General features: G+C 63.9%; 2 protein-coding genes across 3 annotated transcripts in view; one reads left to right on the forward strand and one right to left on the reverse strand.

Annotated features, from left to right (window-relative positions):
* Positions 1 to 22,123, reverse strand: part of BRF1 (BRF1 RNA polymerase III transcription initiation factor subunit) — a 44,774-nt gene extending 22,651 nt beyond the window's left edge. Inside the window, exons 1-3 of the mRNA XM_047735538.1 lie at positions 21,882 to 22,123; positions 14,528 to 14,608; positions 3,611 to 3,784 (exon numbers count right to left, since the gene is read on the reverse strand). Coding sequence (XP_047591494.1) covers positions 3,611 to 3,784; positions 14,528 to 14,608; positions 21,882 to 22,065 — 439 coding nt within the window. The 5' untranslated portion in view covers positions 22,066 to 22,123. The remainder of the gene's footprint in view (positions 1 to 3,610; positions 3,785 to 14,527; positions 14,609 to 21,881) is intronic.
* Positions 22,124 to 22,447: 324 nt separating this feature from the next.
* On the forward strand, positions 22,448 to 25,169 carry LOC125103731 (translation initiation factor IF-2-like). Of its 2 annotated transcripts, XM_047735541.1 has the most exons (3): positions 22,448 to 22,539; positions 23,709 to 23,935; positions 24,038 to 25,169. In XM_047735541.1, exons 2-3 carry the CDS (start codon positions 23,869 to 23,871, stop codon positions 25,105 to 25,107), a joined length of 1,137 nt encoding a protein of 378 aa, XP_047591497.1. In that variant the 5' UTR covers positions 22,448 to 22,539; positions 23,709 to 23,868; the 3' UTR covers positions 25,108 to 25,169. The 2 variants fall into 2 exon arrangements, with proteins under 2 accessions (XP_047591497.1, XP_047591496.1); XM_047735540.1 differs by having other exon boundaries at positions 22,508 to 23,935.
* The last annotated feature ends 285 nt before the right edge of the window (positions 25,170 to 25,454 follow it).

The following is a 25,454-nucleotide window of genomic DNA, read 5'->3' on the forward strand; positions in this document are numbered from 1 at the left end:
TACAGACCGGCTGTTGGGACCACGTGCAGAGAGAAGAGCCAGCCGGGGAGTCACAGGAGCCGACCCGCAGGAGCGAGCGGGAACCCGCAGTGTCAGGACAGATGCTCAAGACGCAGCAAGCCTGGAGGCAGAGCTCCAGGGACGGTCAACGTGTCGGGGCTACCGGGGGTTGGGTCGGGGTGGGGTGGGGCCCAGGGATGGAGAGGGGAGTACAGGGGACCCTCGAGGCAGTAAGGTCTCCACATGATGTCACGGGCATGGGTGCGACAGGACAGGCACAGCGCGCCGACATGGGTGTGGGCCGGGACGCGGTGTGCGTGGGGTCGGGGGACGTGGGGAAGGCCGCACCAGTCTTGCCTCTAACCTGGAACTGCTCTAAAACATGAGGTCTGTTCGCACGATTCTCATAAAATAAAGGCCAAGTGACAGCTGAAAGTCCGAACAGACACGTGGAGGAGAAGCACGGAGCTCACAAGCACGTGGGAACAACTCGCCTTTGGGAGCTACCCTGGAAACGCAGACAAAATGCCCCCCACAGCTCCCAACGCTGCCAGGGGCGGGGGCCGCCCCAACCATGCACCTGCTGGCTGGGCCGCCATGGAACAGAGGCCGCAGCTTCCTGTCGCACTGACCACGCACCTGCCTCTGACCAGCTACTCCACACCCAGGGACGTACCCTCGGACATGCAGGCTGCGTCCACACGCGAGCCTCACACAAACAGCCAGAAGGCCAGCCTGCAGCTCCCTGCCACGCCCAGGACAGACTGTGGAGTCGGACGGACCTGTGGACACAACCGGAGCACAGAGATGGACAGAGTCACGGAGAAGGACAGACCCACAGAGACAGACCACAGAGACGGACGGACCCACGGAGACGGACAGATCGCGGAGACCGACGGACCCGTGGAGACGGACGGACCCACGGAGAGGTATGGACCGCGAGCTGCGGCTGTTTCCCAGGTGACACGGCAAGGGCCCCGCGTCAGCAGTCACACAGCGTCGCCGCAAGCAGGGGGCACCGGGAGGAGCCGCGATCGTCACTGACGGGAAGACTGGGCGCTGCTCACAGCAATGTCACTTTCAACCCCCCACAAATGGGTCCATAAACCCAATCCAAACATCCTGCACGGTTTCTCAGAGGATTTGACAATCTGGTTCAAAAGCTTCCCGAGAAGAACAGGGGGCCGGGGACGGCACGGACACCCAAGGAGGGGGCACCTGGGAGAGCAGCAAAGCCCACCCCTCGGAAGCCCCAAATTCTGAGGGAGCCTGTAAAACTAAAAGCTTCTGGAAGGGACCCCACAGGAGCGTTTCTACGAGCAGGGCAGAAAAACAAGTGCACACACACACCGTAAAGGACCAGACGCAAAGGTGGCCCTCGGCTAGAGTTCAGCCCCAGGAAGGGCCCACCATGATGGCCACAGCTGGCGGGGAGGCTACTCGCCGCACAGACACCTGGCCCGGACCTCAACCCCAGACACAGCCACACACTCCGGTCAGGGCAGGACAGACATGCTGGCCAGCAGCCCCCAGGGGCCAGAAGCCCCCAGTCGGCCAACACATCAGTGCATGGTCTTTGAGTCTGCAACTTCCTGGGGCCCGGTGACACCGGCCACCCCTGACGTGTGCCAGCCTGGAGCAGGAGGGCTGCAGGCAGTGGTGTGCTGGGCGTATCTGTTGCTCCCACTCAGGCCCCCAGGGATGGTGACCAGTCACAGGTGACAGTGGCCTCCCCGCACTCACAGCTTCCAAGCTCAGGCCTACTGGCAGCTCGGCAGGACCCTGTGAACGCCACAGGCTCCAGTGGCAGCTGTGGCAGCGAGAACCCTCCCGCAGGTGCACGTGGACCTGCCTGGCAACGACAGGGCTGTGTGGCTGCCCCCTGATGCTTCTGTCCAGGGACAGCAGGCTAGACAGCAAGACCCTTCTGGGCCTGGCCCCTGTCCAGCCGCCCCTTCGGGTGACAGCGAGTGCTGCTGTGGGCACTGTGGTCCAGTGTGTCTGAGGACACTTCTTAGGAGGCTGAGGGGAAACTCTGCCGTAGTAAGAAAGGGTCCCCCACAGGGGCCATACCCTCTCCCTCCCGCCGTAGCGTACAAGGCACAGCACTGCTCCTCCCGTGAGCAGCGAGCTGGGCGGCTTGTCTACAACTACTTCTCCCACGGGAGCATCTGCTCTGAGCCCCCACTCTCCGGCCAGATTCCAGAGCCTGGCCTGCACTGCGTCCAGCTCCCCGGCACTCCTGGGAACTCGGGCAGCGCCAGCCCAGCCTTGAGCTCCGTGCACCCACTCAGGGACATCAGCACTACACACAGGTTTTGGGGGGAACAGAGCACAACAGAGGCAAGGCAGGTGCATCGGGTAGTGTCTGGCGGATGCGGTGACAGGAACCCGAAGCCCACGCCCGCTTCCGGCATTCACCTGCGTCACGTACTCTGTGCTCAAATCCTAGGTTTCCAAAATCTTACATTTTAATGAAAGATTCTCGTACGGAGGACTGCCCAACCGGAAGGGCAGCCAACACGTCTAGCCACGCACCCTGCTTCCAGGACCCTTCCAGTGGCCCACACGTACCTACAAGAGCCACGGCCAGTGAGGACAGCTTGTGAGGGGGACACAGATGCCACGAGAGGCACCCAGAGGGCGGCTGCGGCCCCAAGAGCAGCACGGGCATCGTGTCCCCAGAACAGGACACCACCAAGACGCAGCGCTCAGAGGACACAGAGCTCCTCCGGGTCCAAGTGCAGGAGCAGAAATGAAGATGTGGCGGGAGACAGACTGCCGCGCCATGAAAGGGAAGTGGGAGCGAGGAGAAAGTACACACGAGAAGGCAACTGGCGGCCGCGCTGTGAGCCAGAGTGACGCCCAGGGAGGAAACACGAGCAGCTCGAGAGGCCCTGGCTGGGACTCTGGGTCCACAGCTTGGAGAGCAAGGGCCTCCGGGGAACAGCACAGTCACCACAGATGCAGGACCAAGGGTCAGGGCGCCCAGCTGCTCAACAGAGGAGTGGGCACCACTGTCCACATCCTGGAAACCAGTGCAGCCTGGGGTCCACCGGCCCAGCCCCAAGAGCACAGGCGGAAGGGAGACCACCTGCAGGAAACCACTGGAGGCCGTGCTATGCAGAACAAGGACATGGGGCCAGGAGCAGGGGTCCCGTGTCAGAGAGGTGAACGGAACCCAGGGGACAGCAGAAAACAGAGCAGGTGCAGAGGAAGAGTAGCCCAGGCGAAGGGCGAAAAGCCCCAGAGGCTCTCCCAGGGGGCGCACTGGACGGCCTGCCAGGTCCGTGCAAGAGGGCCGGCAGCCCAACCGCAACAGGGGAACAGATCCCCATCCTCTCCAAGAAGGGCTGGCGGACGGTGGTGGGGGCAGGAGGACGGCAGGACAGCGGCCAGTCTCAGAGTGCATCCTGCCCTCCCCAATGGCCACGGGGGCCGGGCGCCCGGCTGCCCCGTTCCCAGCTGGTGAGAGGCCACGGCATCCATCGCGACAGTCCATCCCCAGGGCCAGAAGGGAACACAGACAGCGGGTCACGGCCGTGACTGAGCCCAGTCGGGGAGACCCGCGCAGAGCCATCCCACACGAGGAGCCCGAGGCAAAGGATACGCGGGGTGCCCTCCGTGCGGCACACCAGGTAGAGGCAGGCCGCGATCACGTGTGCCATCCTGCGGCCGCGGGTCAAGTGCTTGCTCACGGCCATCTTGAAGAAGTTGAAGGCTGTGTCCAGGCAGTGCTGGTTGAGCTGCAGCTGGCTCCCCAGGTGGTGGATCTGGCGTCTCCCTAGGACACAACACGAGACGTTACCACCGGCTCCCAGCACCAGAGACGCACGCCGGCCCACGCCCTTCTGCAGCGTCAGGTCCACTTCTCGTGGGGCCCAAGCCTCGTGTGCGGGCACAGGGGCCCATGACTTCCACTCCCTCCTCACCCCGGCGGCTCCGGGGCCAGCAGAGAGCCGCGTGTCGGCCAGCCGGGAGCCACTCCTCGCCACTGAGTATCGCCACGTGCTCCACACAGACGTGGCCTCCTGACAGGGACGGACGACATGGCTGGACGGCCACGGCCCCACAGCTGAGTGCCTGCTCCTGCTCCAGCACCCGGGAGCCTGGGTCATGGCCCCCAGCCCTCCAAGCAGGGCCCTGTGTGCGTCCTGGCCAGCGGCTCCCACGCCAACCCCCACCCCAAGAGCTGCGGCTCCAGCCCTCTGGGGCCCCAAGGGCGGGGACAGCACTGGGCAGATTCAAGGTGGGAAGGGGCTGCTGGGACATGAGTGGACTGCGGGACGTGATGTGCACACGCCCGGTCCTGGGTAAGTGCATCCCAGAAGCTGGGAGAGGGGGGGACACAGACGTCCTGAGTGTGTGGACAGGAGGGTCGCCGCAGGCCACGTGCCAAACGGCACAGAACAAGGAAGCCAGACACCCACGTCAGGGCACAGCAAGAGCTACACCGTAAGCACCCGTCCGCACCCCACTCCCAGCTACCGCACTGGACCCCGGCATACAGACTCCCCACCCCGCCCGGCACCCTCTCGCTCCCCAGATCCATGCTCTCCGGGCAAAGGCCCCCCTGAGCTGGGCCAGGGAAAGCAGCCAGGGACTCGTGTCACCCACAGAAGGCTGGTGCCCTCTGACCCGGACAGCAGGCTGGGGAAGGCGGGGCTGTGGGCTTTCTCAGCTCCCTCGGCCTGGCCTGCCCGCCCTACGCACACGGCGAACAGCGCCCGCCAGCCACAGGTGGGCACCTGGGGAGCCAGCGCCCCAAGGGACCGGCAGCCGGGGGACCGCATGGTCAGCACCCCTCCCGGCAGAGCACCCTGTCCAGCCTGGAGGCCTGCAGTCGGCTGAACCGGCACGGGCGGGGGTCACCGTCCCTAGGGCCACGGCCCTGACTGGACAGAAAGGGGCCTAGCACAGGCTCCCCACTGGCCTGGGAGTTCTTGGGACAAAGGGGGGCTCCCTGGTGGCCTGGGGGCTCGGAAGTACTGCAGTAGGTTGCCTTGTGACGTCTTTGTCGTGTACAGTCCACACTGTTAAAGTCGGCCACCTTGGGTACATGCCTCAGTATTTTTAGGGGCGCCTGGGGGGCTCAGCCGGTTGAGCGTCTGCCTTCAGCTCAGGTCATGATCCCGGGGTCCTGGGGTGGAGCCCTGTGTCAGGCTCCCTGCTGGGCAGTCTGCCCCCCCCCGTGCTGTGCGCACGCGCCCGCACCCTCTACCTCTAAAGCAGAATCTTTAAAAGAGCGGATTTTGCATATTCGCCACGATTCAGACTATCTCATCACCCCGAAAGAGACCCCGTCCCGTCAGCAGTCCCCCCGCCCCGCCAGCCACCCCTCCAGGTCAGAGTCCGCTGTGTGGGGTCAGCAAGCCCAGCAGGCAAACTGGAGAGTCCCAGGACGCGGGCGCGCACTTCCGGGCGAGCGATGATGTTAACGAGTAGAAACTCCTGCAAGACCGGTGGCCGACTGACCGGCCGCGCCCGTCCTCCTCAGGCCTCCTCCCCACCCAGGAACACTACAAGCAAGCACGCTAGCGCACAGCTGCCTTCAACACCGGCGGTCTGTGAGAACTGGGCCCGTCTCTGCACTCGAGCCAGTGGCTGGACAGCATCCTCCAGGCCCGCGGCAACGGCGAGGGCAGCAAAACGAGCGCAGAGCAGGGCCAGGGCTGGGAAAGTGCCCCAGGAACACGCAGAAGATGGGTCTCGGGCAGAACCGCTCCAGTCTCAGGCCCTCCGTCCACAGGACAGCCCCCCACAACACCCCAGACCAGGAGGACCTTTGTGACACCGGCCAGGCCCCACAGTCAGGCCAGTGCAGTGGCCACGATGGTGCCCCAGCAAGGCCACGCGTCACAGCGACAACCCTGACCGGCTCAGGGGGCACCTGCGACAGAAGCCTATTTGCAGACGTGAGAGGGGACACCGAGAATCAGCGACTTCATGGGAAAAGGTAACAAAAGGCAGACAAACTCCAGGCTCCACAAGCCACCAATAACAGAAAACGCTTTCAAAGCCCATGTCGCCCTCCAGAGTACCAGAAAAGATGCCGTTCACAGAAATGTATCAGGAGCAGGCGCCTGGGGGGCTCAGGCGTTGAGCGTCTGCCTTCAGCTCAGGTCACAGTCCCGGGGTCCTGGGATGGAGCCCCACGTCGGGCTCCCTGCTCAGCGGGAGGCCTGCCTCTCCCTCTCCCACTCCCCCTGCTTGCGTTCCCTCTCTCACTGTGTCTCTGTCAAATAAATTAATAAAATCCTAAAAAAAATTGTATCAAGAGGCTATAATTAAAAAGATACAGCCCCTGACTATCAAAAACACAAACTTTTTTTTAAAACTTAAAATCAGGGGGCGCCTGGGTGGCTCAGTGGGTTCAGCCTCTGCCTTCGGCTCAGGTCATGATCTCAGGGTCCTGGGACCGAGCCCCGCGTCGGGCTCTCTGCTCAGCGGGGAGCCTGCTTCTCCTTCTGCCTCTGTGATCTCTCTTCCTGTCACTCTCTCTCAAATAAATAAAAAATTTTTTTTAATTGTTCTAAAAAAATAAAAAATGAGATAAAACTCAAAATTAAGGGCTTCTTGGTAGCTCCGTCAGTGGAGTGTCTGACTCTTGACCTCGGCTCTGGTCTCGATCAGCATCGTGAGTTCCAGCCCCGTGTTGGGTGTGGGGCCTACTTCAAAACACAACAAAACTGAAAACCAAGCGAAGGGCCGAGCAGACACAGATAAAGACCTTGCCACTGGGCTCGGGGCGGAGGAGGAGCAGCTGCCAGCGGGGTCCACAGGGAGGCTCGCAGCTGCCTCAGAGGCCTCTCCCTCCAGATGCAGCGCAGACTCCTGTAGGAGGGTTATCGGAAAGAAGAAGGACACAGCATAAGGATAGCGGGAGGCCACAGGGAGAAACCCCAGTCCTACGGAGCAAGGACTCGACTTGCACACAGAACTGAGGGCAGGGATACGGGTGCGAGCACTGTGGGGCAGAAGGAAGGTGGACGGCGAGGCTGCGGGCAGCGCCACACACGGGGGAGAAGCGTGACCCATCTCCACGGCTCTGCCGGTCGTGGCACAGCCCCAGCCCACCCGTCTCAGGGGCCGGTCTCTAAGGAGCATAGCATGGGGAAGGGAGGGACGCGGCAGCACACAAGGCCCCCGGGACAAGCAGCGGCCCAGCAGCTGGGCCATGGGGGACCCCTGCACCTGGTCGAGGGCGTGCTCCAGGGGCCGGCTCGACAACTGCGCTGGGAGACCAGAGGTCGTTTAAAACCAAGTGTGGGGGCGCCTGGGTGGCTCAGTGGGTTAAGCCTCTGCCTTCAGCTCAGGTCATGATCTCAGGGTCCTGGGATCGAGCCCCGCATCGGGCTCTCTGCTCGGCGGGGAGCCTGCTTCCTCCTCTCTCTGCCTGCCTCTCTGCCTGCTTGTGATCTCTGTCTGTCAAATGAATAAATAAAATCTTAAAAAAATTTTTTAAAAAATAAAAAAAATAAATAAAACCAAGTGTGAAGAAGGCCACGGAACAAAAAGGAGAAAGCGCCATCTCTGAGCTTGAGGGTCCCGGCTGAGCAGAGCCCGCGGCTATCCACGCTGTCCTCGCAGACACCACCACGAGAAGGCCTGAAATGGTGGCCAGATCCTCCACACCAAGAAGCTACAGAGGAACAGGGAGCCGGGAACGTCGCAGGGAGGGAATGAGGGAGAGGACTCCAGCCAGGCCGGAAGCAAACAGGACAGAGGGCACGAGCGGACGCTCTGCGGAGGTGAACACAGCTGCCAGCCTGATCGGTCCCCAGCGAGACCGCTTGAGGGGAACGGGGGGAAGCACAGATCAGCACGGTCGGGAGGGGAGAAGGCCGTCCTCCCGCGTCAGGAGGCCCCGGAGCCCAGGGAGAGGGTCTTACCAGCGACCCCGACAACAGTCTGAGTCTGAAAATGACGTCTTACCAAACCCGACAAGGGGGAAGAGAAAAACCGAAGTGGTCCCACTAAAACCCTAGGAAAAGGCGTCGCATCCGAGAAGCTGCTCCTTCCACCTTTAGACTTAAGAAAGAAAACTGAGGGACGCCTGGGTGGCTCAGTTGGTTGGACGACTGCCTTCGGCTCAGGTCATGATCCTGGAGTCCCGGGATCGAGTCCCGCATCGAGCTCCCGGCTCCGCGGGGAGTCCGCTTCTCTCTCTGACCTTCTCCTCGCTCATGCTCTCTCTCACTGTCTTTCTCTCAAATAAATAAACAAAATCTTTAAAAAAAAAAAAAAAGAAAGAAAACTGAAGGCCCAGACGAAGGCCCAGATGGCTTCATGTCCTCCCCCACATCCAGGACGACGCTGGGGCCTTTACAGACAGCAGACAGGGCGCCCCGTGGCCCCAGGGGGCTTGTCCCAGAAGCACGAGGGGAGCCTAACATCCACAGAATCAGGGCAGTTCACCACAGCAACCAGATAAAAAGAAAACCCGTACCAGTACTTCAACAGACCCACACGGACACGTGACGAAATGCTAACGTCATGCCTGCGGACAACACGCCAGTGGCCACTGTCACGTCAAGGTCAGGAGCCGGCCAAGAACACACACGGTCACCACCCTGCCCCACGGCGCCGGGGACAGCAGCCACACGCACACGGCAGGAACACGCACAGAGCCCGGGACATGAGTGAGCGTGAAGATAGGGAAAGGGGCAGAAGTAATGGCGGTCACAGACCACGGGACTGCCCACGGGGCGGCAGCTACGGGTGACCACATTTCTAAGGAAATGGAGCCATTCTGCACCAGCTGTCCCCGACCAAACTCTGGGCAAGTCTCCCTGTGGACAGCCACAGCCGACTGCCATACTCGGCCACACAAGGGAGCCAGAGAAGCCGAGACCGGGCTGAAGGGGGACAGAGCGGAGAGCCTCATGCGGGAGGCCTCGGTGAGCGCGCCGGCCTCAGCACACGCAGACCCACAGAGCGCCATTACAGAGACACCACAGACTCTGGTGTCCCAGCACAGGCTGGGGTCGAATGTCCCACATATGGCCACTGGGGACAAATGGACCAGTTCAGCATCCTGCGGAAAGGACGGCCTTGCTGATGGGCGGGACACCTGGACTTCTGCACCGAGAGGCGGAAACCTCACCGCACCCTGACGCCACCTGCGCGAGACCGACCCGCGGTAGGTCCCAGCCCTAACTGCGCACCAGGAAACAACGCCTCCGGACGCAAACACGGGAGGTCCTCAGATCTTGGAGGAGACACAATTTCTTAAGTCACAAAATCCCCTAACATAAAAAGCCAACGTATTCGGACTTCATGGAAATTCGGACACTTCTATGCCTTAAGAGACAGGAGCGTGAAAAGCCCAGCCGTCAGCTGGGGCAAGGACCCACGGTGCGTGTGTTCCAGCAAGGACTCGGGCCTGGGATGTGTGAAAACACTGACCAAGCAAGGACAGAATGGCAGCTCAACTCCTCACAACATGCGTGCAAAGGCGCAGCGGGCGGGCGCCTCCCAGGAACGGGCTCTCCCGACCGCCCAAGCGCACACACGGTGGGACCGCGTGGTCCTGCGCTCACAGGGCCGTGGGCGGCGGGCGGACAGCTCAGCCGTGCTCATGTGAGCACAGTCCCCGGCTGCCCCAGACGGCCCCCGCGGGCACATGCCCACCAGCTGCCGCCACCAAAGGACAACACGGGCGGCCGTGGCTGGTGGCCGGAAGGGAAGCCCCTAGTGGGCGGCCGCGGGGTGCCCCCACACAGCACAGGCCCCAGGGCAGAGCAGCGGCCTGGCCTCCAGGAACACAACCTCCCTGACCGGTGAGGCCCACGTCAGCACGGATGCTCAGCGGGCAGTGCGCTGACCGCCAGTGCGTCCGGTGCCCCACACTCTCCGTGTACTTAACAGAGCAGACAGACACACGGAAAGGACAGAAGTGTCTCCCAAGAAGAGGACCCATCGATCCACAACTCCAAAGACAGATGGAAACCGCAAAGGGCCCAGTTGGGAGAGATGAAGAGAGCGACCGACAGCCTGGCAGTTACCTTCCATGCTGACGGCCCGGGTCACCAGCTCCTGCCTTCTGTGGGGCACCCGCCGGGCCCTCCGCACGTGCCCAGAGCAGGGACAAGAGGCCCACAGGGTCTGTCTCGCGGGCCTGCTTGCAAACCACACCCGGAGTCCACTGCCAAAAGCAGAGACCGGCCTGGGAAAGGTGTGCGCAGCAGCGCCATTCGGGACGGAGGCCAGGGCTTGGCAAGGCCCCATGAGCGTGAACCTCAACCAGGGCCGACGCTGTCAGGCGGCTCACGCCCCAGCTCTCCTGTCTCCTAGAGCGGCAAGCAGCACCTAACACACCTACGCCGACGGAAGCTCCGGAAGCTCCGTTCCCAGGCTGCACCCAAACCTGGCAGAGGGTGCGGCATCCGGCCGGGGCTCCCACGAGCGCCTCTCCGCGGCGGGTCAGTGCACCGCGTGCCCGCGGGGCAGGAGGGGCACCAGCACCCGGCAGCAGGGACACGGCGGCAGGCATGGAAGGCACAAGGCCCATAGCAGGTGGGAGGAGCCCCAACTCTTCGAGATGCGCCAAGTACGCCTTCGACAGCGTGTACAGGACCCGCGGCGACGTGCCAGGTGACAGGAAGGAGATGAAAGGCCGTCAACCCGCCAGCGCCAAGAGAGAAGGAAATCTCTGGGGACAGGAGGGAATACCGCGCAGGCTCCCTGCCAGGCAAGGACCGCACCGGCCCCCAGCACTGTGTGGACAGCTGGGTCAGAAGCAACAGGACAGGGGCTGGACCCGCTGGCCTCCCTGAGCCCCGCAGCCCCGACTCGGGGGCAAAGATGTGATGCGGACTGTGGCAGGAGGGGACACCCACCCAGGCTGCTGACGGGGAAGTCAGGCCATCCTGCAGGCACCAGGCCGCCATCCCCCAGCAGGAGCCCCACGGAAGGGTCTGCAGAGGCCCACAGCGAGGGTCTCAGGGCTGCAGGCTGCCCGGGCAGCAGAGCACTTCCCCACGGAGCTCGGCTGACGCCCCTGGAGCACCCTGCACAGTCGGCTTCACACTGCGCCCAGGGGTCAGTCCTCCTCACGGGATGGACTGCTTCTGTGGTCTCCCACCACGTGTGTGGGCACCGAGGCTGCTCTTACGATGGTGCGGGCTCAGACGCACGCGCGAGCCCAGTGGACACAACGTGCCGGGGTGTTGCAGCAGACGCTCTGCACCAGGAACGTCCTGCACACACAGGGGACCTTCAGGTCCGCCGAGGAGGAAGCACACGGTGTGGCTGCACCAGCAGGAAGGAAGTGGGCGGAGCTGAGCCAGCGCCACGGGGTCGAGGGCAGAGCGCTCCTTGTGCACCAGACGGTCGGGCTGCCCACCAGGAACAAGTCCACGTCTGTGCGCGCCCAGTCAGACAGAAGCCCGACCACGCTACAGGGGGACCCACCGGCACCGTGGGGGTCTTCATGTGTCCTCAGGGGACAGAATGAGCCAAACCGAACTTAGCAAGCATCGCGAGGAGCCTGGCCTGAGGGACACGCACACGCGTGTGCAGAAAAACCCTCCTTTCACGAGCCCTGGGGACCAGACGCGACCACGTGCTGGGCCGTAAGGCGAGGATCCACCGTTTCAAAGGACGGAGGTCCTGCACACGGCGTCACCGCTCACGAGAAAGAGCCACGCTAAGAGCAAACCACGGCCGTGAAGGAAGGAGCACGTGTCCGAGGTGCTGACCACATGCCCGGGCCGTGGCCAGAGCGGGTCCCACACGCACCCACAGGGGTGGAGGTCCCTGAGCACAAAGCTCGCGCAGCCGCCTCCCCAGCAGGCGGGCGTCTTGTCCTGCAGAGACGCCGCGCTCCTCACAGACGGAGGGCTCCTGGCACCCTGCTGCCAGCACCGCTGTGGGCGCCATTTTCCCAACCACACTTGCTCACGTGTCTCTGGGTCACACTTTGGTAGTTCTCCCAACATTTCAAAACTTTACTCATTGTTTGGGCCATTACGGTCGTCTGTGAGCCGTGATCTTCGGTGTTCCTGTTGCAATGGCTTCCGGCCGCGGCGAACCACACCCACGGAAGACCATGAACCTCATCAATGTCGTGTGTGTCCTGACGGCTCCCCCCACCAGCCGTTCCCCCTCCCTCCCCCTCTCCTCGGGTCTCCCTGGTCCCTGAGACACAACAATGTTGGAATTCGGCCAGTTAGATAAGCCTGCGGGGGTCGCTAAGTGGTGTCCGGTGAAAGGAAGAGCCGCCGTGTCTCTCGCTTTGCATCAAAGCTGGAAGTGAGTGCGGAGAGAAGGCAAGTGGAAGGCAGGAGAGGCCGACAGCTTGGCCTCTGACATCAGACAGTGAGCCTGGCCGTGGATGCAAAGGAAAAGTTCTCGAAGGAAATTAAAAGTGCCACTCCAGCGAGCACAGGGATAAGAAAGCGAGACGGCCTTCGCGCCGATCGGAGAAAGGCTGAGTGGTCCGGAGAGATCAAACCGGCCGCCACGACATTCCCTCCTGCGAAAGTCTGGTCCAGAGCCAGGCCCCGACTGGGTCCCCTGGAGGCGGAGAGGGGACGAGCCTGCACCGGGAAAGACTGGAGGCGGCACAGGTGGGCTCAGGCTTAAGGCAGCAGCCGGCTCCGTCAAGACCCGTGCGAGGGGCGCCCGCCGTGCCGATGGAGAGGCCGAGCACGTTCTCCCGAAGAGCGAGCCATGCAGGGGCCTTCTAGGACTTCTGCAGCCAGAGAGGCGAGCCCAGTGCCTGTCGTCTAAGCTTCGGAGGCTGGGCTGAGCCTCCTGTTAGCGGCGACGCAGCTGGTGACTTGGAGTGGAAGCCGCGCTCACTCACCCTCCTGGACATCGGGGCCCCACAGTCCTCCTGCCTCTACTCTGCCTGCGCTCCACGAGCAGAACCTCAAAGCCCCGATGACACGGTTTACTGAGTATTTCCAGCCCGCTGTTGAGACCTGCTGCTCAGAAAACAAGAGATCTCCTGCCAGAACTACTGCTCGGGGGCGCCTGGGTGCCTCAGTCGGTTAAGCCTCTGCCTTCGGCTCAGGTCATGATCCCAGGGTCCCGGGATTGAGCCCCACTGCCTGCTCAGCAGGATCTGCTTCTCCCTCTCCCTCTTCTGCTCCCCCTGCATATGCTTTTTCTCTCAAATAAATAAATAAATAAATAAAATCTTTAAAAAAAAAAAAGTCCAGCAAACATTACTGCTCACTGGCAGGGCACCTGGAAACCCAAGAGCCTGGACGGAGATGGATGATGAGATTAATGTTGTGTTCACGCCGGCTGCCACTACAGCCAGCCTACGGATCAAGGAATCACTTTGATTTTTAAGTCTTATTATCAAGAAATGCCTGTCCTAAGGCTGTAGCTGCCATAATAGTGATTCCTCTGATGGATCAGGGCAAAGTGGATGGAAACATCCCGAAAAGGATTCTCCGTTCCAGATGCCGTCAAGAAGATCCACGACGTGTGGGAAGAGTCAGACTATCCACAGGGGTTCAGAGGAAGTGGATTCCAGCCCTCGTGGGTGACGGTGAGGGTCCGAGCCTTGAGTGGGGGGAGTCCCTGCCGATGTGGTGGAAACAGCGAGAGAACCAGAGCCAGGAGTGGGGCCAGAAGGCGGGACTGAACGGCCACAGTCTCCCGATCACTCTTGAAAGGCGGCGGCGAGGCGTCTTGTGGGCGAGCAGAGAAGGTGCGTTCCTGACACGGAGACTGCTCCCGGGGGAGAGGCCGTGCGGGCGGCTCAGAGGACAAGGGACCTAGACTGTCCCGCACACGGAGTCACAACGCAGCGGCAGGCTGGGGAGGACCGACTCCCGTTTCGGAAGAAGTTCTCCCGTGGGTCAGATGCTGTCCAGCAGCGTCACCTGCTCCTGAGAAATCCTTCGTGAAAGGAAGAGCCCGTCGGTGCCACAAACGTCCTTGCTGTCTCGTTTTAAGAAATTGCCGCGGGCACCCCAGCCCCCAGCCCCGCCCCCGGTCAGCAGCCGGCGCCGTGGGGGCTGGACCCTGCTCCAGCGAAGACGGGGACGGGCTGGGAGCCCAGAGGATGATGAGCGTGGTTGGCAAGGAGGGGGTTTTAACTGCGGCACGCACGCTGACTTCCCAGACGTGATGCTACCGCGCGTGTAACAGACCGCAGCAGAGTGCGAACTTCGCACGCGCCGGGACCCGCAGTCCGTGTGACTCTGCGCCACATGCTTTACTGCGGAGTCTGTGCGGAAGCTGCAGGGTCTCCGAGGTCCACGCGTGAAGACCACAGAACACAGGGATGCAGCAGCAGGAGGCACTGTGCTGTGCACTGACGTTCCTGAGATGGTCCTCGCGCAAACATCCAAGAGGGTCTGGCAGAAGGCGTCCCTGCCTGAGCTGACCACAGCTAGCGTCCTATTACTGGTGCGAGACCAGACGCTTTCGCCAGAAGGCAGGAGGAAGACACTCCTGTTCGACTGCTTCAGAAAGCACTCGCCAGGGTCACTGCAGGCCGCCCACTCCTGCCCTCCCGCCCCGGAACCCTGCCCTCCTCCGGAGCGCCCGCCATGGGGAGTACCGTTCTGCAGGGTCTGCGCTCTGGACTCCTTTCCCAGGTTCACGTGGAAGCCGCCGCCCAGCGTTGGGGTTTTGCCAGCACCTAGAAAAACAAACCCGACCGGTTAGTCAGCGCCTGCAGGAGAGAACTACACCAGCCGGCCCCACGGCATGGGGCGTTTCTGAAGCGAGGACACGTGGGATCAGCATTCATGGCTGGAGGACTGGGGCCACCCCGGCCACTCTTAGCAACGGGCAAACCTCCGCACCCTCAGGCATGCCAGGACGGTGTGGCCCTGACCTTGAGCCATGGCAGGGGGCCACGCCCACCCGCACTCTCTAACGTGTTCCAGAGCGCACGCTGCCCCGTGGCAGCTAGAGAGAGCACGGCTCACCCGCCCCAGGGCCCTCCGCGTGCCCCGCCTCAGCCCTCACACGGGAGTTACACCTGCCCGCGGCCACTGGTCACTGCATCCGTTCCCCAGGCATAGGACTGCGGGCCTCTGTGGCCCAGAGCCTGTGAGCCCGCAGGCCTACAGGAGGCACTCCTCACCACCCGTGTGCAGCCCGCCCACAGAACGGCAGCCTAGGGGGCCCCGGTCCCAAGGAGTGGCCACAGCCAGGCCTGCAGGCACCCTGCCTTGGGTCCTGCACCAATGCTGAGATGCCCCGGGATGGGCCACGCACTCCGCTCTGCGTGGCCCTGGGGCTGGGACTTGGCCGTTACTCTGCAAACAGGCAGGCGGCCGTCTGGATCACCTGCCAGACCGAAGCGCCCCACCGTCCGGTGGCCGAGGAAAGGCAGCAGAGCGGGGAAGCGCGGCCATTCTACGGGCCAGTGCATTTGTGAGCAGGTGTCCACGGAAGGCTGAGAGGCTTCTGCGTGTAGGGGACACCTCACAGCCTCAGCTGCAGGGTGTCGGGCCTGTGGGACGGACCAGGACACACGTGACAATGAAATGGAACCTCAGCCCTGGGAGGACTGGGAACCCAGACTGTGTCCGGAACAGGCCCCAGGGAAAGCACATGACCCACGTGTGTGGCCAGCGGAGACCTCCGGATCACCCACGGGCAGCCAGCAGCACGGGCAGCCAGCAGCACGGACAGTGCAGCACAAGCATGGTGTCCAGCATGCCTGGGACCACAACCAAACCCCAAAGCAGCCCCCACAGATTCCTTAACACTCTCAGCAAAACACGTCCGAAGTTCAGTCAGCAACGAGAAGAAATAAGAGAACACAGAAAAGAGCAACAGGTGGGCTCTGCTGGGCCACGGGCTGGGCTGGGCTGGGCTGGCCAAGAGCCTGCTGCCCGGGGCCCGGCACTCCCACCCCCACAGCAGGGCAGAGGGGCTTTGGGAGGGCAAGACCCCAGCCGGGCTCAGCTGCCTCCTGCGTGGTTACCATGGTTACCAAAGCCTCAGGACCCTCCCAGTGGCCCTGTCCAGTAGAGCGTGGTGCCCAGGACAGGGGCCACTCACCACCTGGGGAGAGATTTGCTGTCACCCAGAGCTCTGGTTCCTACTGCTGCCCCAGCAGAGCACCGCCGCAGACGACCTGTCCTCAAGAAGCTGGTCACACAGGACGGGGAGGGACAGGGACCAGCAGTGAGTCCTCAAGGGCCTGGAGAGGGTCAGGCTGGGCCTGTTGGGGGCTGGAGAGCTGCAGGACCCAGAGGACATTCAACCACCTGGACGGGCACCAAGGGGTTTCCCAAACCACCAGCAAACCACCTGCCAGTCCCCTAGAGCCCGACCCTGGGCTGCAGGGCTGAGGTCAGGGCTCTGCATCTCCTACCCTGCAGTTTCAGTGATGGTGGCTTCTTCCAACCTGGGGATCTCTACATTTGCCATCTTTTCATACGGGAACCATGAGGAAGACCCACACACTCAAAGCTCCTGGCCACGGCAGCCACACCTTGGCCTGTTTGTCTCCAGCAACTCCCCAACTTTTAATTTGCGAAAAGAGAAACGTCGCCATGTTGTCGTACTTAAAACGCGTGTGTACTTTTTTTTTTTTTTAAGATTTTATTTATTTATTTGACAGAGAGAGATCACAGTAGGCAGAGAGGCAGGCAGAAAGAGAGGGGGAAGCAGACTCCCCGCTGAGCAGAGAGCCCGATGCGGGACTCGAACCCAGGACCCCGAGATCACGACCTGAGCCGAAGGCAGTGGCTCAACCCACTGAGCCACCCAGGCACCCGCGCATGTGTACTTTTAATAAACAGCTGGACTGCTGCATTAGAAGAAGGATAACGGGGGCGCCTGGGTGGCTCAGTGGGTTAAAGCCTGCCTTCGGCTCAGGTCATGATCTCAGGGTCCTGGGATCGAGTCCCCATCGGACTGTCTGCTCAGCAGGGAGCCTGTTTCCCCCTCTCTCTCTGCCTGCCTCCCTGCCTACTGTGATCTCTGTCTGCCAAATGAATAAAATATTAAAAAAACAAAAGAAGGATAACGGGGGCGCCTGGGGACTCCATCGTTAACCGTCTGCCTTCGACTAAGGTCATGATCTCTAGGTCCTGGGATCGAGCCCCACGTTGGGCTCCCTCTGCCTCTGCCTCTGCCTCTCCACCTGCTGGTGCTCACACTCTCTCTCTGTCTCTCCCTCTCTCCTCTCTCAAACAAATACGGCCTTTAGAAAAAGGGAAGAAAAAGGACACTGAAGCACTGTGAGCCCTGCAAAGCCCCGCCTGCAGGAACAAGAACTGGGGGCCTCTCGCCGGCCCCTGCCCCCGCCCCACCCCCGGCTCAGACACAGAAGGCGCCAGGCAGACCCCACCGAAGTGCTACCTGACGCTGCTGGGGATCCCGGCTTTTCCCTCCTCCCGGGCCCGCTCTCTCAAATAAACAAAATCTTTAAAAAAAAGGAAGAAGGGCGACTGCACTCTGGTTGGGTATTAAACGCGATCTCCTTCCTCCTCGGAATCTCGCCAAACCGCCAGAGGCCACCCCCTTCCGCTCTTCCGAGACTTCTACTTGCCGTTCCCCTGCTGTCCTTCCCCGCCTCTCCCGGAGGACTGGCCACCGTGTCCCGCACGGCTCCGTCCGGGGCGGTCTCCCAACCCGTCCGCACACGGGGCCGGTGCACGCGCACATGCACACGCACACACACCCCTGCCCCGTGCTCCTGGAGGTCCCCAGCGCAGCCTCAGGGCATCAGGTGCTCTCAGGACACACTGGGATCTAGTCCCCTCCAGACTCAGTGCCCCCCGCAAGCCCGCTGGCCACCCGGAGGCAGAGTCTGGCACCCAGCAGACAACACCCACCAGGGCTGGGTTACAGGACACGCAATCTGGAATGCGCGCGTGTTTGGCGGGTCTCACCGGTAAGGCAGGAGGCCGAGGGGCTCTGAACAGGAAGTGGAACGACTGCCTATGGGCACAGCGGCCAAGGCAGGGTGTGTCTGGCCTTCAGACCCCTTCAGGCTATTCCCGCCACTTCACAGCACGCAGCGGGAGGACGGGACAACCGGGCCAAGACCACCCCCTCGTGGACGGCGGCAGAAGGCCCGATGCCACGCCCCACGCCACCGCCACCTGCAGACCCAGGAGCCGAGGGGCCACCGCAAGCCTGGCCACTGTGAGTGCAGGGACCAAAGCCAGCAACACCAGCACCTCAACACCGGGGAGAGGAGGCCGGGCTGCGGGGCCTCAGCACCCCAGAACCACCCCTGTTCACCCACACACTCCACAATGCGGCTGAGCACAGCCTTTAGGGACCCGACTTACAGGGAGGGTCTCTGTCGCTGCTGCTGCTGAGCCCTTCCCCAGAGGCCCTGGAGGTGGGCTCAGCAGTCTGGGACACGAGCCCTCCGGGGCTCCCAGAAAACCCCGGACCAGGCGATGGCAGTGCTGTGCTCCGGGACGCCGCCTGGACACAGACACAGGCTGACACGGGGAGCTGAGCGAAGACCCCTGTCCACCCGCTGCAGCGCCCAAAGACCCTGTTCCGAAGGGATGAACACCCTGATTCTGGAAGCCATACAGCATGGAGCGCGGCGGCCGAGAAACGCCGCCAGCGACGTCGTAGACAGAGCAGCCCTGTCCAGCCGGGGCCTTGAGCGGAGTTCAGCCGACGTCTCCTGAGAACAGGCACTCTGGCCAGGACACCACCCTGTCTGTCTCAGAGGCCTAAGTCACAGGCGTCCGGGCCGGGCACAGCCAGGCAGGCGGGCGCGGGTCCCACCGTTCCCCAGGGCAGAGGGACCTTTTCCAGCGAGCGAGGGCGGCCCCGGTCCTGGGAGCCCTCCCCGAACAGGGCTGGGTGCTGCAAACCTCCCTCATTGTATTATGGCTGGGGGGGACACCAACACAAGCGTGTGGAAAGGACTTCAGCACTGCTGTCTGTGACAACGCGGCGCTCACAGACGCCGAGACTGACAAGCCGACGTCTGCAGCCGTGAAACGCTGTGACTATGGAAACCACGGCAAGAGCTCCCTGGGGGACAGGGGGAAGGACCCCACGGGAGCAGGAACCACAGGCGGCCGGGTGCCGGAGCTCCCTCCGCCTGCAGGCCGCGTCTCCAGGGAGCGGTGCTGACTGGTCCAGGGGGAGGTCCACAGCGGGGTCGGCACCACCGGCGGCAGAGGGGACAGCCGGGGGGAGGGCTGCTGGCTCCCTCAGGGCGGACACACGGCACCGCACACTCACTCCTACCCCGCTGGGAAGCCACACACAGGCCGAGCCCCTCCCCAGGGGAGCGGCAGGACCCTGCCTCAGGACCCCACTAAGGCCCCAGCCAGGCCGAGTCTGCCCACTGACTTGCCACTCTGGCCACGCCGAGCCGCGTGCTGTCCTCACACAGCCACCCCTCCTCTCGGCTGGCCGCCTTCCTCACACCCGTGCCCACCGGGTCCCCAGGAGCACTCACACCACCAGCAATGGACCCCGGCCTCACACTGGGCTGGTCCAAGAGTATCTTCCGGGGACTCGGGGACCAGAGCTCCTGGGTCCCAGAGGCCAGGCGTGGCCCACAATGGGTGCTTGCCAGAAAGAGCCCCGTCGGGAGCCCACAGAGGCAGGGCTTCTGGCCCCATGGCCCTGGCGTCTCATCTACAGAGTCCCAGGTGCACCGCGGTGCTAACTGTCCATATGCAGTTCTCAAGGAACAGGGAAGACAGTGACCGTGGCCCCCGATGAGGGTCCGTGGGAGGGATCTTGGGCCTTGAGCGCGGAAAAGGGCCCAAGAGGAGCCGCCGGCACGCGCGTCTGCCTGGGAGCTGGGGGAACCCACGTCAGCAGGTCGTGAGATCACGGCCCTGAGCGGGCACAGGGGGCGGGGGCACGGCGGGGCACTGAGCTGCGGCCCCAGGAGCCACCTCTCCGCAGCCTGGGGCTAAGAGCCATGCAGCATCTGCAGCCCCTCCCTGCGGGCCCCCCCCCCCCCCCCCCCGGAGGACAAGCCCCGGGACAGAGCGGGGCTGGGCTGGGGAAGCGTCTTCACAACGTGGAACCGCGCCTTCCCAGGGCAGCTGGCTGTGAGACGGCTTCGCACCCTGCTCACATCTGCGACTCTCTCGGGGCGTCCTGTCCCCTGCAGCCTGTGTCCCCAGCTGCTGGGGGGCAGGTGTGGGGTGTGCTCAGCACAGCGCCCTTCCACAGCCCCTAAGTGTTGGCTCCTGCAACCGTCTGTCCTTCCTGTTGTCCTCACTCTTTCCAGGGACTCGAGGGACAGTCTGACAACGTGTGACACACCCACAAGACGGTGCCGCGCAGCCCTCGCCCCGGCATCCCAGGAAGTCATCCCAGGAAGTCGTCCCGGAAGCGCATGCGGACACGCGCCCTGCGTCAGAGATGACGGGTGGAGAACGGGAGGGAGAAGCCAGGCAGACCCCAACCGCTCCTGGCGAAGCTCATCCGAAGCGGCCAACTTCCCGCAGGACGGACAAAGGGAAGAGAGAAGACGGGAAAGGAAGTGTGGGGCCCGAGAACGGGGCACCACGAGAGACCCCGCAGACCTCAAAGGATGAGGGAAGGGCAGCCACAGCTCTGCCGCTTAGAGCAAATGGACCAAGCCTGGACCACACGGTCCGACCGCCAAGCCGCCCCGGGGAGAGGGTGACCGCGAATGAACTACAGCCCACACTGCCCAAGATCCGGGACTCGGGGCTGCGAACCATCCGGAAAGAAAACCTCTGGGCCCAGACGCCCCCGCTGGGGAACGGCACCACCAATCGAGGAAGCAAGAACAGCGACGCCACGGTCTCGTCCAAAACACGAGGGACGGGGCGGGTCCCCACGGGTCCCACGAGAGCCATCACCCCGGTATCCACACAGCGCCCAGCAGACCCCCCGGCACAGCGACGCCGCCGCCGGCGCGACGGCAACGCTCTAGGACCAGGTGGGTTTACCCGGAGGAAAGGCAGGTCCGGCTCGGGAAGCTCGCGCTCGCCCGCGACTGAAGACGGCGGAGACGAGCCGGCGGTCCCGCAGCAGCCACTCCAGCGCCGCTCGCGGGAGCGACTCTCGGCGAACCCGGCGCAGGACGGGGCTTCCTCACCTTCAACGGCCGAAAACCTAGGGCTACGGGAACACTCAGCGGGCGGCACGGAGCGCCTCCCCCCAGCCTGGGCGCGAGGCAGGGAAACGGGCCTTGCTGACGGGCACCGGGACTGTGTAAGCAGAGGACCCCGGACTCCAGCCCAGGCTCTCCCCCACGAACAGCTGAAGGTCCCGACGCGGCGGGGAAGAGGCCGGCAACGGACACCGACCCCGCGGCCGCACCCCCGCCCTGCACGACTGCGAGCCACTTCCCAGGGCCCGCTGGCCGGGCGCACGGCGCGGCCCAAGAGCACGGGCTGCAGAAAGGACACTGTGTGCACCGAGGGCGTCCCACGGGCTGCAGCAGCTCCGTCCCCTCCCAGCGCCTTCCACAGCCGGTCCTCCGTCCTGGGGAGGGCCACGCCGCAGCCACAACAGGACCCGCCACGGACACCAGCACCCTCCAGGGCCAAGTCACCGGCAGTGGCGGAAGGGAAGACGCCGGCCCAGAGGTGGGGACCCAGAGCACATCCCGCGCAGTGCGGCGGGGACGGGCGGCTCGCGAGCCAGCTCCCGGGACTTGGGGCTACTGAACTTTTCTTTGTGCTGGCTGGGCGGGCTCCCTGACCGGCACCCAGCCGTCCCACAGCCGGCCCGCAGCGGCGTGTTACCGGGGGACTGGGGGGACAGGACGGCCACGTCACCGGTGTCCCTCCTGTGAATTCGGTTATCAGCTCCCGCCCGGGCGCGGGCCGGGGGCGTGGACGCCCGGGCACTGGGGGACCACCTGGCTACGGGAGGGCTGCCACCCGGTGACCCGCACGCCAGGGTCCGCGGCGTCCCCCGTGCCCCCCCGCGCCCCCCGCGCCCCCCGCGCCCCCCGGCCAGCGCGGACCCACCGTCCAGCGACACGAACTGGCCCACGGCCGACGAGCCGCCGCCGCTGTTCTCCACGAACTGCACCTCCGACACGATGATGTTGTCCTCGAGCACCGAGCCGCAGCCGGTGCACACGGCGTCGCCGCGCGCCGTGTCCAGCTCGATGTCGGTGCCGCCGCAGCCGCGGCACACGCGGCCCGTCATGACGGCGGCGCCCGCGCGGGCCCGTCCGCCCTGGCCCCGGCCCCAGCCCCGGCCCCCGCCCGCCCGCGCGTCCTCCCGCCCGACTCTCGCGAGGCCGCCGCCGCCGAGCCCGCCGATTCGCAGCGGCAGATTCGCCGCGCAGACCGCGGCCGCGCCGCCCGCAACGGTCGTGCCCGCGCGTCGGGGACGGGCACCGGGGCTGCGGCGCGGCCGCGAGGACTCGAACCCGCCACCTCCGGACGCCGGCGCCGCCGCCGGACTTCAGACCCACTGACCGGCAGGCCTCACTGGCCGCGCGCAGGCGCCAACGGTGGGCGGGGCTTGGGTGGGGAGCGCCGCCGGGGACGGACCGGGAGCGGTGGGCGGAGCCAGGAAGGTGGGCGGGGCCGGGGCGGCGAGCGGAGCGCGCTCCCTTCTGCGGAGCCCGCAGGCCGTCCTGGAGGCTCGCCCGGGCTCCCCGGCTAACGCCTGACGGTACGCGGCCGCCTGCGCCCCGGCCCCTGTGGCGTCCCCGCAGGGGCCCGCCGTGGCCGGCACTTAGGGGCGCCACTGGGTTCCCCTGGGCCCGACTCGCGACCCGCGCTCCGGCGCTGCAGGGGTGGCGCCCCCGGGCGGACGCGGACACGTGCGGGGCCGGGCTGCTCGGACGCTGAGGTCTCGGGGGGAGGGGGGACGCGGCCGCTCGCAGCGGGAAGCCGGCGGTCCGGTCGGCCTCGCCCCGGCGCAGCGCCCGCGGGTCGCACGTGACCTGGGAAGCGGATTCCCGCAGCCCCCGGACCAGGCCGTCGCGAGCGCGGTCAGGACCGTGGGACAGTGAACGGCCAAACGCCGGAGGAGGGGCCGCCCTGTCCCCCCGCGGGCGCTGAGCCGCGGCCGATCGCGCGAGGACCCCCCCCGCGGCACGACCCCTCTGGGGGCAGGCGGCCCAGCGCGCGCAGAAGCTGAGGGGCCTCGAGCCCCTCCGGACAGGGCTGCGGCTTCTCCTGCACTCAGAGTGGGCAGGGGGTCCTTTGAGCCCCGGCCTCCCCCTGTTCCGCGAACGTATTCCACGTAGCGTCCAGCACAAGGAGTCCAGCCGGGCCGGCCGGATGGCATCGGGCGAGAGCAGATGCCAGGCCTCGGCTCTGTGCTGTGCGGGGCGCGGGCTGGCCTCTGAGCCCGGCCGTGTGCGGGCACTCCGGCTCTCCCGCACCGGGCAGCGCCAGGCCCACCACCCTACTGCGGCGCCGGGCGTCAGGCCCATGCGGCCCAAGCAGGGCGTGGGTGAGTCCCAGGCACAGGCAAAGAGCCTAAGAGGCCAGATCCCGGAGAACTTACCTGGAAACCCTAAAGCATGGCCTTTTCTTCATAAAAACGTTTCACTCATGACCAAAATCGGGCAGAAGATAGGAAAACAGTCCAGAAAAAACGCCCATCCGCGCCACAGCCTGTTCCCGCCCTGCCGGCTTGGCTCACCTTCCCTCATGGGCCTCGTCTCGCTGGGACAGCGCTGGTGGGCTCACACCCGTCCCCTCCCTGCCTGCGTGGACATGAGCCCTCCCCAGCCCCCAGCCCCCTCCACCCAAGCAGATTTTGTGCTCCTCGTAAGCAGTGCTGTGGGGTGTCTGTGAGACACGCACACGCACCCTCCTCTTCCTCCTCAGCACGGCTGGATTTGCTCACTGAGACCTTCTATTCGCCGCGGCTGCCGCGTCCTCCGCGTCCTCGATGGTGCAAACCACAGAGGGAATTCTGCATGGCATCTCCTGCTGAGGACCTGAGGCTGTTGCAGGGGTGAACCTCGTGTTTGTGGGCCCCCCGCACATGGGCAAACCCCACGAAGACCCCCGGGGTACGTCTGGGGCTGCAGAGGCCGCACACCCTCCACGCCCTAATATTATTTATTAGTGGCTGCCTGACCAATGACCACAAAGCTTGACGACTTAAAACGACAAACATCTGTCATCTCCCGCCATTTCTCAGGGTCCGGGATCCGGGAGAGCCAAGCGGGGTGGCTGTGGTCACTCTCTGACTCGGCCATGCTGGGTGCCGCAGGCTCCTGGGAGGCGAGGGCCGCCGCCAGGCCCCGGCTGCTGCCAGTGTGGACGGGACACACTTGGGCGGGGGTCGGAAGGGAAGTGTCCCCACAAGGACAGACAGCCGAAGGGGACAGAGCATTGGGACGAGCCCGAGACGGCAGCCGCGGCGCCCGGGAAGCAGCCTGAGAGCTCTTCTCTCCAGCCGCCTGTCCTGCGCGCCTGCACAGAGGCCGAGGGCCTCCAGACAGAGGGCCCCCCCCCACCCCGAGAGTCCCCCGTGGGGAGCCGTGGGGAGCAGGGAGAGGAGGCGGTCGTCCCTGCTGGGCCCCGTGCGGGAGGCATCTGGAGGGGAGCCCACCCTCTGGGACCTGGCTGCAGACCTCACAGGCCCAGATGCACAGCCCTAGGCGGGGGACAGGGAGAGGGCACGGGGGTGAACCCACAGTGTGGGATCAGGTGGGGCACCGGGGAGTGGCTGGGCCACGGGCCAGGGAAGCAGGGGGGGGCGGCTGTAGCCCGACCCTCATACAGAACTGAAGGCTGGGGGTCCTTGCCATTCAGCTCTTTCAAGACAGCCTTCCGTTGTCTTCCTGCTCCCATCATTTCTGCGGAAAAATTCTGTGTTACCTCTTTCTGTTGCACCCAGAGAATAAGATACCAGTTTTCCTGGATGCTTTTAAATTTTGACTTTCAGGAGTTTTATGAGGATGTTCCTAGGTGTATTTCCTTTGTACTTATGCCAATTAAAATTCATAGACTGTCTTTAATCTACGATTTTTGTCTTTCATCTTTTTTAAAAATTCGTTCAAATATCGTTCAAATATTGCTTCTGCGCCATCGTCTGGGAGCCCTCTGCTCTGGGTCAGGGCGACACCCAGGCCCCATTAGCAGCGGGCACCATCCCTCCCGCACGCAGCTCTCTATCTGTAGTCCCCGTCGCCCCCGCCCTGCCCCTGGGTATTTTCTACTCACCCAGGCTCCGCTTCACAAATCCTCTTTTCTGCTCTCCAGAACCTGTGGTTGAAACCATCTACTCGGGGGAGGCCTGGGTGGCTCAGTGGGTTAAAGCCTCTGCCTTCGGCTCAGTCATGATCTCAGGGTCCTGGGATTGAGCCCCACATCGGGCTCTCTGCTCAGCAGGGAGCCTGCTTCCCCCTCTCTCTCTGCCTGCCTCTCTGCCTACTTGTGATCTCTCTGTCTCTGTAAAATAAATAAAATCTTAAAAAAAAAAACCTTTAAAAAAATCCATTTAGTTGCTGATGTCACTTCTCCAACGTGCATCTGGTACTCTCTCTTGAGACATCCCTTGTTCCCATTTGTGTTCTTGTGCATATTAACATTTTAAGGTTCGTTGCAGGGATTCTCCTATCT

This window comes from Lutra lutra, chromosome 7 (genome assembly GCF_902655055.1).
Source record: "Lutra lutra chromosome 7, mLutLut1.2, whole genome shotgun sequence".
Lineage (NCBI taxonomy): Eukaryota > Metazoa > Chordata > Mammalia > Carnivora > Mustelidae > Lutra > Lutra lutra.

What these genes read in the sequence shown, in the direction of transcription:
- LOC125103731 (XM_047735541.1), top strand. Translation starts at nt 23,869, where the DNA reads ATGGGCAAACCCCACGAAGACCCCCGGGGTACGTCTGGGGCTGCAGAG. An exon ending in GGCCGCACACCCTCCACGCC is followed by an intron (nt 23,936 to 24,037) that starts CTAATATTATTT and finishes AGGGTCCGGGAT; the next exon opens with CCGGGAGAGCCAAGCGGGGT.